The 14,342-nt window shown below is 31.2% G+C and overlaps 1 protein-coding gene across 5 annotated transcripts; it reads left to right on the top strand.

Annotated features, from left to right (window-relative positions):
- Positions 1-3,993: 3,993 nt before the first annotated feature.
- Positions 3,994-14,004, top strand: LOC142646173 (uncharacterized). 5 transcript variants are annotated; one of them, XM_075824414.1, is made up of 2 exons: positions 3,994-4,132; positions 10,351-14,004. In XM_075824414.1, exon 2 carries the CDS (start codon positions 10,365-10,367, stop codon positions 13,824-13,826), a length of 3,462 nt encoding a protein of 1,153 aa, XP_075680529.1. In that variant the 5' UTR covers positions 3,994-4,132; positions 10,351-10,364; the 3' UTR covers positions 13,827-14,004. The 5 variants fall into 5 exon arrangements, with proteins under 5 accessions (XP_075680529.1, XP_075680530.1, XP_075680528.1 ...); XM_075824415.1 differs by lacking the exon at positions 3,994-4,132 and adding an exon at positions 7,970-8,306; XM_075824413.1 differs by lacking the exon at positions 3,994-4,132 and adding an exon at positions 8,745-9,133.
- The last annotated feature ends 338 nt before the right edge of the window (positions 14,005-14,342 follow it).

Genomic DNA, 14,342 nt, shown 5'->3' with positions numbered 1-14,342 from the left:
AAAAAACACATAACGGTGATAACATGGTCATGATGATATTGACCTCAATCACCTAATACCAAATGGACCATAGAGTGGAGAAAAAAGGGTTATTAGAGCTTCGGTTGTTTTTTTTTATTTGAAAAAATGACCTTCAAAATGATATGAATGACAATATGAAATCTCCTGCCTGGTGTAAAGCACGAGCCAAATAAAGTAAGCAATTTGCACGCGTGTTATTTTAACCCATCAGACACACACAAACACAAACACATAGGTTAATGGACCTGGACAGGATGCCTATGCTTAGTGTTTTTTTTTCCTCTTTTGGTTAGTGAATAAAGCAAGCAGATGAAAAAATCAGATTGACAAGCTTGCTGACCATTGAATCAAATATTTTTTTTTCATTGAATTTTTAACAGAACAAAAAAACATCATCATCATCATTGGAACAAAAATAATGTCAAAGGTCGAGAGAGGTATTGTGTGTGTATTGACCACTTGAATTATGCAAACTTTTTTTTGTTTGTTTGATTGAAAAGTAAAAAAAGAAAGAAAAAAGTACCAGGTATTTTTGGTTCATTTTTTTCAAGGTTATCACCCGAAAAATCGGTCAATTTTGGGGGTCATTCACGATTGAAATGACCAAAATTTTTTAAGCTAAATTTTTCTCTTTGGTTATCGAACAAAGCAAAATATTTTAAGATGAAATTCTTTGGCAGAATCGATTTTTCTGATTCAAATTCTGATCAGAAACGAAATCCCGATTCAAACAAACAAACAAACTTGTGCTGTTTTAGCAGAAAAAAATATTGGCTTTTTGCAATTTTGCCATTGATGACGATCATCAATGATGAAAATTGATTGATCGATTTTTAATAACAACCAATCCAAACATAGAAAAATAATAATCATATTCGATTCGATACACACTGCACAGCAGCTTGTTTGATTTGATTTGAGAAAAAGAAAAGGATGTTTTGCGAACATATTTTTGGATCGAAAAATTTTTATTAGAAAAATTTCCTTCCCCCTTTCCTTTTTGCCAATTTCATCGATTATGATGACACATGAAAAAATTTTCGTTTTTGATGGAAAGAAAACAATTGTCAGTTCTCTGTGTGTGTTGGTGTATGTAATAATTAGCTTCAAAATACGCATTTGACAGAATGATTCACACTTTTTGGAAACTAACATTGTGCCTTGTCATGAAAAAAAATCATATTCATTCATTCAAGAATATCAAAGAATCAAGAATATCAAGATAGACAAAATAGACAACAAAATTCTGTTTATTACTTAATCATATTGGAATTTTTTGTTTCCTTGAATGATCGAATTCATTTAATGTTTTTTTTTTTTTTTTTTTTTTTGGTTGAAAAAAATCCCTAAGGGGACATCTATAATGATGGCGGTGATTTTGTGAAATTATCTTTTCCCTTTATGTACGGAATTTCATATCCATGAAAATTATGGTCATCATCAAATATGATGATGATGATCCCCAAAGGGTATATCATCAAGTTTTTTTTCTTTCTCTCTTTCTTCGTTCGAGTGTACGCCTTTGTCCAATAATGAAGTTGATGATATGGATGATGATGATAATGATGTTTCAACTGACTGAACACTAGATTATCATTTGAGAGAAATGGAAAAATTCAATTGGAGAGAAATTCAATTGGATTCGGACAGAATCCAAACCCCGAAAATTGCAACTGATCAATATGATTAAAAATCATATTTTTTCAATGGATTGAAGCTTTGCAGCTTTGAAGCTTTGCAACTTTGAACAACAACAACAACAACACTTGATCAATATGAAGTGTGTGTGACGGTGGTGGTGGTCGTCGTTGAATTTTTTTCAAAGAAGAAAGGGTAATCTACTTTCAAATACTAATATTTTTTTCTAAACTAGACACAAGAGGTGTCTTTGGGCAACAAACCCATAGTCATAGTGTGTGTTTAGGTCAAGGACCTAGCCATTGAATATTTTTCTTTCTTTCTTTCCTCCCTAATTTTCAATCATTAAGATTTATTTGATGATTGATAAATATCAATCAGAAATCAACCGATATACACGAGAAGCATTTAATCAAATTAATCAATTGACCATAGACTTTCACATGCAAAAAAAAAAAATCATAATCATATTTATTTTCATCTGATAGAGAGAGATTTATATCAAACGAATGAACCAACGAAAAAAACCGAATGAATTATTTGTTTGATTAAAGATTGTCCCAAACTCTTTTCACACGTTTTTTTTTGATGATGACCATCATGTTGACCTAAAAATTATTTATGCCGTTATTTTTATATTGAATTTATGAATGTGTGAATATTGTTATGGTCAATCGATATCAACTTGGTTATCTTTGGATATTTTATGATTTATGTTTTATTTACTTAAATAACCGAGATGACCGAGATGTTTGTTGATCAAAAGATTTTCAAAAAAGAGATAAAAAACAATCGATTGTTTTCATTTCGATAGTAAAGATTAAAGAAAACACACATTTTAGACACACCTACTTTAAGAAATTATTTTCCTCCAAAATAAAACAATTCAATTCAACCAATTAACATTGACTCCACCTACATTGATTATTCTTTAACTTTATTTTTTCTTTAGAAAACTTAACTCTTTCACTCTTTTTTTTCAATTGAAGATGATGGAACAAACTGAAAAAAAAACAAAGATGTTTTCAATGATATCGACGCAAACTCTATTTATAATGAAATGAAAGTAACGCCTTTGAAGATGATGACCAATCTTAGCATCTTTTTATCAAGATTTTTTTCGTTTCATCAAGACATTTTATTGACTGTTCATTTTTTTTGCTTCATTCAAACTTATCAATGCGCATCTTCTTTCAGCGAAAGAAAAAATTCATTATTATTTCACAATGGCTATTGGTAGTTTGAAAAAATATATATTTTGGGAAAAAAAAGTGGGAGGTGCTTATGAATTACAAAATGATAATAGGCGCGGTATGTTACTTTATGTATGTTATTTTTGCAAACCAAAACAACAAAAACAAAAAAAAACAAACACAGAAAAAAACGAAAAAAAAATCTTTATTTTTTCAACATTGATTTTTACATCGCATCGAAATGAACCGAATGAAAAAAATATATATCACCAACATAGAGATACACACACACAGAAGCCGAATATATTTTGGGTAACAAAGTACCCGCCTTTAAAAAAAAAAAAAAAAAAAAAATACAGGAAAACAACCGACAGAAAAAATAAACATAAAAAAAAACATTTTTGGTAAAAAGTATTTCCCTTTTGAGCAAACAGACAAAGCAGAAGTGCGGTGGTAGTAGTGGTGGAACACTGAATGAATGATCCGGTAAATGAATGAAAAAAACAACCAAAGAATGGATGGATGGGTTGGACTTGAACGGCCCATAGGTTTTTTTTTGTCGATTGGCTGTTCACACACAAAACGTTCGAATTCAAAAAAAAAAAAAACATTCGAAATTCAGTGTTTCGTTTTTTTTCTGGGTAGAATATTTTTCTTGGCAGACCATCCTGGTTAGTTTTTTGTTTTGTTTTGATTTAACCAAAAAACAACCATCAATGAAGAAGACGCAGTGAAAAAACTAACATGAAGGATTTTTCTTCTTTCTTTTTTTTTTGTTCAAAGTGAAAAAAAACAAACATAAAAATGATGTTCGAGTTCAGCATTTGAATCAGTTTTGTTTATGATCTGAATCAATGATGATCTGGACATGATGGCGATTCTTTGTTGTTTTTTAAAAATGTTTTTTTTAGCATCCAACGATTTTGTTTTCAAAACTTTCTCTCTGTGTTTGTTTGTTCAACCGAGATTGTTTTCCTTCATCGATCATCGATCTAATTTCAACTAATTAAAAGTTTCATTCAAATTCAATTCAGTGTTTTTGGATTTTTGGATTCTGTATTTATTCTGCTTCAATGAATTCATTTCGGCAAAATTGAATCATCATAATTGAAAAAAATATTGAAAAACTTTTCACTTTTCATATCGATCCAATTAAATCGATCCGATCACTGTTTTTGGCTAACAGAATATTTCATTCTAGTCTCATATTGACAAAATAGCAAATTTTTTGAAGATTTTTTTTGGAATTCAAAGATTTTAAATTCTGTTCAAAAACAAAGGTAAGTGTGTCGATTCGTTTATTTACTGTTTAAACTTAACCCGTTTTATGAATGTGGCTATTGTTGTTTCGTATTCAACGGATTCGATTTGATTGTCGATTGTTTGTTGTTGACAACTACTACGTAATCAAAATGTTTAATTGACAAATATACATTCAGTCAGTATTGCATATCAAACACAAACGGATATACAAAGTTTTTTTTCCCATTGATGATGATGATAGAATTACCGAAAATTATTACCGGCATATAGCACATATACTAACAGTATAGTATATTGTGTGTTTGTTGAACAGGGCCATAACATAATATAATTACCGTATGCTTACATAATTGAGCTATATGGATATATATCAATAGCCTTAATCATTTTAACAGGGGTTAACAAAAATAAAAATGCATAACTGAATGAAATGAAATGAATGGATAATAATAATAATTTTTCCATCGATCATTTCATGTTCTATGTTTTCATCAAATATCATAATGGTTGTTGTTGTTGTTGTTGTTATTATATGGATCGATAACAGCAACAACAACAATAATAAACGACAACAAACAGGCCAAGTACTTGTTTGTTTGTTTGTTTGTTATTCGGGTTGGATATTGACCCTTTCTTTCTTTCTTTTTTTTTATTCATTATTCATCATTATTGATATGGGCATTGGTCACTGCTTTTTAATCATCATCATCAACAACAACATTCATTTCATTTGGACCAGGGCTTATTTTCGCTTCAATAATCAATATTTATATTCATTCATTCATTTTTTTGGTGGATCAAATGTAATCAACACCTAAACGATTCATTAACAACAACAGAAAATATAAAAAGTTTCGTATGCAAATCACAATATATTTAATCCTTTACGACTTTCATTGGGTAAAACCAGTTTCTTGATTACTGAATTACGGTAATATAACCGTAATTGATGGGCCAAACACTTTTATTCATCAGTTTAGATTGTGTGAATCAAAAAAAAAAAAAAAAAAATGATGCTTATTACTGATTAAGGGTTAACAACAAACAAAAATACATACAGTCCATGCATGTGAGCTTCCATAATTTGACCAAGATTATACTCCGGCAGTTTTATCCACGGGCAAAAAACAAAAAAAAAGGGTAAAAAGATTGGCTCAATTCAATGGAATTGTCCATTGTTTGGTTTGAATTGTTGAATTTGGGTGAATGAAAAAACAAAAAACAAAAAAAAACAGAAATTAGATGACCAGATGTATACATAGTGATGATGTAGAAATAGACATAGAGACATTTCATATTTTACCCCTTTGACAACTAATAATGGACACTGTCCATTATTATTATCATCAAAGTACAATCAGTGTGTGTGTGTATGTGCTTGCTACAAAATATTCACGGTCACATCATTCTTCTGTGAAAGGGATTGACTGACCATTACATACTGTGCTTTATTTTGGATTCTTTTTGCTTTTAGTTTTGCTGGGTAACAACGGGTCAAATGACTCAGTCCCAAATGTCATTATTATCTTCTTTTCTTTTATTCGTACATTGTGTGGACATTATGACCAGAATTTTTTTGTTTTTGGACCATTATTCGGACGAAACCAATCACCGAGGTAAAATGCCAAACTCGAAAATCGTAGTCATTGTTGTTGTTGTTGTTTATGGCCCGGTTTTTTTGTTTTTATGATGAAATTTGATCATAGTATTTTAGCAAATGAATGGCATAGATTTTGTTTTCATGGACAAAAAAAAACTATCCAAAATGATGTTTTTGTATCAACAGGAATTGTTGTTGTTGTTGTTGAGAATCCTTTTTTTTCTATATATAAAACCCGAATCAAATGAAAAACTTGATTCATTCAACCAACCAACCCACCCATTCAGTTTTTATTAGTTTGAATTTGAAGATTCTTTTTGAAAATTTTTTTCTTAAACATTCTGTCATAGGTCAAAGGTCGATGCAAAGCAAAAGAAGAATGCAGCATCTTCATTCATTCATTCATTTGTTGTTGTTGATCGGCTAACAAAAAAAAAATTGAAACCTATTTTTAGACCTTTAAAAATGGTTTATTATAACAGAATTTTTGTTTGTTGTAATGTTTTTCGATCATCATCATCATCATCATTGAAATCGACATAACCCAAAATGACACTCATCATAATAATCGTCATGATCATCATCATTATGATGGAGCAAAGAAACATTTTGTCAAAAAAAAAACATCCTGACCTTTGACTTTTTGTTTTTTTGGATTCTTAAATGTTTAAGAGGCAAATTATATTGCTCAAGAAAAAGAAAAATTACTTTTTTCCCATTCAAAACATTCGAATCCTAATAATCATTTTCATGGAAAAAAGGTATTCGAAAAAAAATGAGAAAAAAATCATAATTCAAACCGGTCTGGATCCTGTAATAAATAATCATCATGTCATTACAATGTGACCTTTTTTCATTCATTCATTCATTTGGCTAATTGGAACATTTTTGAACAAAAGAAAGCGAAAAATCCACCGACGTTGACCTTTCACACAGACTCACAAAGTTTCACAAACGATAAATAAATTCAAAGCATCTTTTGAAGCAAGGTCAACAGATTTAACCCGTTGGTCATTCGTTTGGTTATTAATTGTATGATTTAAAAACAAATAAATCATCATATTGAGATTTGTTAGAAACACATAAATCACCAAATCAGTAATCAGCATTTTTTGGACATAGAAATTATTGTCGCCAATCCGTTTTTTTGATCCATTCGAATAATCAATGTCCGATGTTGCCGAATCAAGCCAAACGATATTCGAAGCATCAGACCAATGTTGAGGCGATCTTCTTCTTCATCATCATCGTCTTCTCATCATTTTTTTGCAGGCAAGCAGATGTTTACCATATGGTCATTTGACTGGTTGGTTGGTTGGTTGGTCGGTCGAATCGAAAGCAAACAAAGCAAGCAAGGATTGTGTGTGTACAACTTTGGCCAGCTTTTGCGGTGTTTTGTTTAGGTCAAAGAAAAGAAACGCGTGCTATATTTGTGTGTGTATCTAATGTTTGAAATTTGGTTTTTCAAAAAAAAATTTTTATTTTAACAACTCCAGTAGCCAAAACTGAAATTGGATAAACTTTCACTTGGGTAATCAACTCGTTACAAATGAAAGAAAAGAAAAGAGACTTGTCTTGGAGACACGTGCCATCCACCATCCATTCACTCAAAAAGATAGATGAATGAAAAAAGATGTCACCCGTTGACTATTTGACCTCTTTTTTGCTTTGCTTTTTTGTCTAACCAATTTTTAAGCATCTTCTCCTAAAAGATGCAGATGGTATTCTCGCCAACAACAAAGTTGTTGTTGCTTTTATGGATCTATCTTTGCAAAAAAAAATCTTAAAATTTGGCAAAAAAAAAGTTAATAAAGTATAAATTTAGAATCCCAAAACAGTGAAACAACAACAAAAAAACTGATTCGTTTACAAGGACAACTTGGTTTTTTCGTTTGCTCTATATTTGATGACTTTGATCAAGCAAAGCAAAAACCTATTTATGGATGTTTTATCTAAAACACTGTGGTTGGTTTGTTTGATGATGGTTTATGACCATCATCATCATCAACATCATTATGCAATGATTTACAATATGGAAAACTGGATGATAATGAAATTAGCAAACAACAACAAAAAAAATTTCTTCAATGAAAAAGTTCATACATTTGTTGTAATTTACGTGACAAACATTATCGATATACAGATTATATTTGACCACTAAGGTAACAAGGAAAAAAAATTGGTCATTTGTTGTTTTGGCCACGATAATAAACAATGATTATCATTATCATCATTTATCGCTGATTCAGAAGAAAAAAAATGTTTTTTCGTTTGGTTTTTTGGCTTGTGCGGGTCAGAAAAAACAACAACATACAACAACCATCGAACAACAAAAAAGTCTCATTGCTGATTTATTGGATCAATAAACATTAAAAACATTTCTGACATGCTGCTTGGTTGGTTGCCTTGAAAAAAACGAAACGAAACGAAAGAAATCCTTATTATCATCATCAATATGACCAGTTAGGTCAACTCGTTATAGCCCCGTTATAAGCGTGCGTTCATTTGGTGACATTTCCAACAAATGTGAATTACTGATTTTGGATTGTGAGCAGCTGTTTCAATCGAATTCAAAATCAAAAATGATGATGGTAACAATGTGAATAAACAAACATAAATTTATGTTAAACAAAAAATCACGAGCTTTTTAACTGGCGCAACAAGTTTTATTTTTTTGAGAAAAAATTTTCCAGGCACGTGCCAACAACTGACTGGACACTTACAAATGGAAAAAAGTTGAAAATTGAAAATATAAACCAATTGACCCCATGTGTACGGAAAGGTTAACGAACAATAATAATAACAACAGGTTAAACATTAACGAACAACAGAGAAACAGAAATTGATCCTTTGACAATTTTTTCAATTGTCGATGACCTTTGTGGTGAAACGGTTATTCGCGTTTTGATGATGATTGGCGACAGATTTTTTTTTTTTTGGTTTTCCAAAAAGCTATTTTAGCATGTTGATATATCACCACCACTATATACACTCAAATTGATACCGTTTTTTTTTCGAACTCGTTCGAATCAAATCGTTCGACCGATCTGCAGAATGTGTCATTGAACTTTTTTTTCAAAAATTTTAAAATTTAAAAATTTAAAAAATATTTCTTTTTCTAAATTCAAAATATTTCGAAATATATTTTATCCTACTGAGCTAGATTTCGTCTTTTTGTTCTTTTAACAAATCACCAATTTTACCACCAAGTGTTCAATCGAAAAAAAACAAGCAAATTCCTTCAAACATCATTATGGGCGAAAAAAAACAACAAAACATTCAAGAATTAACCCAGAAGAAAAAGAAAAGAAAAGAAAACTATTTCCTGTTGGCAACCATAAAATGTATTCACACTTGATGAATACCGAATTGATGACGATCAAAAGTTGGATCCCAGTATTAACCAGATTCAAATAAAGTGACTATTGAATCTTTTTTATTCATTCAATTCATTCATCATTTGCCATGTTTTTTTTTCGAATGTATCAATCTGTCTATATATGTGTGTGTGTGTGTGTGGCAATATCCAACCGAGAATTTTTTTTTTTCATACGCAGCAATTTTTTTAAAATTCAGTTTCTCCTGTGATCATTGGAGAAAGAAAAAAAACTCAATCACACAAATCTTCAAATGACAGAACAGCTTCAGAACATTATTGGCTGGCAAGCAGCAGAAGAAAAAAAAAACACAATTGAATTATCATTCGAGAAAAAAAAGGCTTTATTCTTTTGATAGAATTAAGAAGAAGAAGAAATGGAAAAAATATAACAACAACAGAATTTTTCGTCCAAATAAAAAGCAATTCTGGGCTGACTGCCATACAGACAATGTATGATGATGATGATAGTCATCATGTTCCTGTCAATTTTTTTTAGGTATTGTAAACATAAGTGGTTTGTTATAATCAAATTTCTTTGATTTGATTCACAATTGAATTTTCATTTGGAAAATTATTTCCGACAACGACAACAACAACAACAACAACAGAAGAAGAACGGCCTTCAATTTGCCGAACAAAAAAAAAATTTTGTTGAAAGTTTATTGTTTGTAAAAACTAACCAAACCGAATGAAATGTAGCATCTTTTTTTTCACTTACTTCCGATTCAGACAGAAAAAAAAACTTATATTATTGATCGGAAGTTAAAAACTCTGTTTATAATGATATAATTGTTTTTCTGCTTCGATTCAAATCCAATCAATCAATCAATCAATCAATCATCGATGACAATCAACACTTGTCATCCGGAAAAAAAAAAGATTTTGTAAACAATAGTTGGTCATAGTTCGAAGTGTACCCAAAACTTATATATACAGTGTGTTTATAGAATTCTAGGATTCTTCATCCGATTTTTTTTTCGTTGTTGTTTTTGTTGATTTTAATGACCTCATCAACAGATCAACACATTGAACTTGTTAAAATCAATGTTGTTTGATTGTTTTTTTTTGCTGTGTGAATCTGTTTTTTTGTTTTGCTTTGTTTTGTTTGGCGGCATGCAAAATGAAACAAATCATTTTATGCCCCATAAAGTAATCTTTGTGGTGGGTCTTGACTTTTTTTTTATTTAATAGATTTTTTGGTCAAAACAAACTAATCAATGTTTGCTTTTTTTTTGTTTTGTTTTTTGAATTAACAGATATTGAAATCATCATGTCGAATCAATCACAATCAATAATCAATCAATCAACAATAATCAATGATAATAATTTGGCAATGATTGATACAAATCATAATGGATCATCATGGTCATCATCATCATCATTGAATCATCATGTTTGTAATAACAATAATAATAGTCTAATTACCGGTTCTTGTCCATCGAATTCTTCACGTTCATCGTTGATGCTTGGATCATCTTCATTAACACAACCAGCAACTAGTACTACAATGGAACCAGATGAAGAAAATCCAATGGCTGATCTTATGTCTTTGTATGGACTACCTTCTGCTACATCATCTTCTTCATTGTCACAAGCGGATCAACATCTTCAATCTATGTTATTGATGGCCGCAATGCATCATCAACAACAACAACAACAATCTTTAGCATCGATTCCTACAAATGTTGCTTCATCTTCCGGTTTGGCTATGACGCCCGCTACAGAACTAGTCAATCGACAAATTCAATCGAATCGATTACCATCAATAAATTTGGAAGGATCTTCATCAATCAATTCAGCAGCTTATCAACATCCAATTCTTATGATGCGAATGATGATGGGTAATCCTTCATTTTTAGATCATCTAACAACACCACCGGCTATATCTACACCGAATGCATCGAACCAGTCACAGCAAAATTCGATCATTATGAATGGAATAAATTCATCGCAATTAGAACTGACAACTGAATGCAAAGAAGCAGCTGAAAAAAATACAACATTGATGTCGCCCAATATTGAAGAACCATCAACTACAACGACCACTATTAAATCGAATAAATCATCCATTAAACCTAAATGTACAAAACGACGAAACGGAACCGGAAAATCTCGTCCATCAATCAAATGCTATTCAATCAATCGTCGTTTAGTCGAATCGACTGTATCTACTACATCGAAAGCTTCAAATATTGATCCAGATTTATCATCCGATGATCGATCAACTAATCCTATTTATCGATGCCATCTTTGTCCTTATACTGGAAATTCCAAACTTCATTTTAATGCCCATATGAATACACATTTTGATCATCGTTGTCCACATTGTGATTATACATCACGTACTGAAGGTCGTTTGAAACGTCATATAAGAGATTTTCATTCCGAAACACCACCCGAAACCTGGACCGGTTCCGAACAATTATTAGATGAATCATTAGAAGGTGCTGAATTAATATTCGATCCAGATGGGTGTATGGAAATGTCAGCCGGTGGTAATGGACCTAATCCAGCTCGTAATCGAAAATATCGTTGCAAACAATGTGGTTATGTTGCAATGGATAAACATGATTTTTGGGAACATTCAAAAGATCATATCAAAACTGATCGTATGTTAGCATGTCCAAAATGTAATTTTGTAACCGAATATAAACATCATTTAGAATATCATTTACGTAATCATTTTGGTTCGAAACCATTTAAATGTGGTAAATGTAATTATAGTTGTGTTAATAAATCGATGCTTAATTCACATATGAAATCACATTCAAATATTTATCAATATCGATGTAATGATTGTACATATGCAACTAAATATTGTCATAGTCTTAAATTACATCTACGAAAATATAAACATCAACCAGCTACTGTATTGAATTTAGATGGTACACCAAATCCATATCCAGTTATTGATGTTTATGGTACTCGAAGAGGACCAAGACCAAAAAAATCATCTTTATCTTATACAACAACAACAACAACAAAATCAATTAGATCCAAAGTAATCCGGAAAAATATTGAATCAAATAAATGTAAATTAATTTCTCAATCGAAAAAAGATGATAAAATCAAAAACATTGTTGCTGTAAACAATGTTCAATGTTCATCGGCTGATTTGAATAACAAAACAATTGAATCACCAAAAATTAACAAATCACATGATTCAAATGATAATGATAATGATGATAATGAACAAGCACAGGTTACCTGTCTTCGATGTAATTATTGTTCATTTCAAACCGAATCAAAACCTGATTTTAGTAATCATTTATTGAATCATGTTGTCAAGGAAAAATTATCACTTCTTAATAATAAACGTAAACAAATAAAACAACAACAGCAACAGCGATCCGTAAATGTTGATAATCAAACGCAATCCAATGAAAATAATGATGAAAAACGTATTGTGAATGATTTGGTACTTGATCTAAGCAAACAAGAAGATTCACAAGATCAATCACAAATGGATACCGATCAGAATGATCCTTTGTCATCGTTATTGCAAAATTTTCTTCAACAACAGACAGAAAAATCAGAACAAATTGACATTCGATCGAAAACAACCCGACAATTTGTACATAAAAAACGTAAAGGACAAGCACGAAAATTACTTATACAATCATCGCCATCTCATTCATTGAATACATTAGGCATTTTGTCCGAATCGGAATCGGTTTCATTATCGTCGCCATCACCATCGCCATCTTTATCTTCGTCTTCTTCAATGGATTCTTATCATGCACAATCAAAAGAACCTGACGATGATGATGATGATGGTGATGAAGAATCGATACGATCCGATGATATTGTTGTCGATGAACATATGATTGGTTCAGATGATCATAACAACATTGATGATGAATCAAAACAATCCGAAACATCATTGATGATGAATGATTTACCATTACTTACCAAAACATCTTCAATCGATGAACAAATTCAATTTTTAGATTTATATCATCATCATCAACAGCAGCAACAACAACAAAATGTAACAGATATTCAGCATCCACTACCACCAACGCCAAACAAATCACCCGATGATGATGATGAAAAATCAGCATTCAATTTCGATATGAAAATCAATGACCAAAAAAGTGAATGCCAAAACATAGGCTCATCAATGTCTGAATGTGATATAAGTCAGTTAAAACCTGCATTAGTCGCTGCTCTTAATGATTCATCTAACAATAATTTACTACAGACATTGTTACAATTACTTTCTACCTCAACGAACAATATTTGTTCCATCACTCCATCTTCATCATCAACGATGTCATCATTATCATCTTCTTCTTCATCATCAAAAATGAATGATTCAAAAACTCTGGCAACAATCATTTCAAAGGGTGTTGGTTCACCTACAACTTCATCATCATCATCATCATCAACATCATCCTCATCTTCTAAATTACCAATTACATCATTGCCAAACACTGTCACTGCCACCAGAATATCATCTTCATTGAATGGAGAATCTAGTCAGAGCATTGATTGTGTAGCGTCATGTTCCACTAGCAACTATGAAGCTGATACGATCGCCAATAATCTTAATAGTGCAACAGCAGCAGCGGCAGCAGCCTTAGCATTGGCAACAACAGTATCATCGGCCGCTTCAACATCAACGCTTAACGAACCACTTACTAATGTAAACAGTTTGATTACTAAAATGCATTCGGTAACATTTTTAATGCAAGAAATTCTTTTAGAAATGTGGTCGATAAAAAAATGAAAAACAAGAAACAACGTCCATTTGTAAACAATATTCACCCAAGTCACACAAATCATCGCATTTTTTCATTTTGAATGTATACATGTTCATCATCGTCTATGTTTGATGATCACAATAATCGATTATTTTGTGTTTTTTGTCTATTAAATTAATAAATAAAATCAATTTTTTCCAATTCTTCGATTATTATTGTGTTAAAATTGTTGATATTTTTAGCCGGAACTTAAATTTGATTTTGAAGAAAAGAGTGCGCTACTATGGCTATGATCTATAGTTGAGTGAGGTTAGGTTGTTGACTATGACTATGACTATGATCTATAGTTGAGTGAGGTTAGGTTGATGACCATGACTATGACTATGATCTATAGTTGAGTGAGGTTAGGTTGATGACCATGACTATGACTATGATCTATAGTTGAGTGAGGTTAGGTTGATGACCATGACTATGACTATGATCTATAGTTGAGTGAGGTTAGGTTGATGACCATGACTATGACTATGATCTATAGTTGAGTG

Source organism: Dermatophagoides pteronyssinus, unplaced genomic scaffold (genome assembly GCF_027571235.1).
Source record: "Dermatophagoides pteronyssinus isolate colony J.1.1.1.1 unplaced genomic scaffold, Derpt_VIB-CSIC_2022.12 sq0097, whole genome shotgun sequence".
Taxonomy (NCBI): domain Eukaryota; kingdom Metazoa; phylum Arthropoda; class Arachnida; order Sarcoptiformes; family Pyroglyphidae; genus Dermatophagoides; species Dermatophagoides pteronyssinus.
The sequence above is the reverse complement of the archived record's forward strand: the minus strand, read 5'-3'. Positions and strand labels throughout refer to the sequence as shown.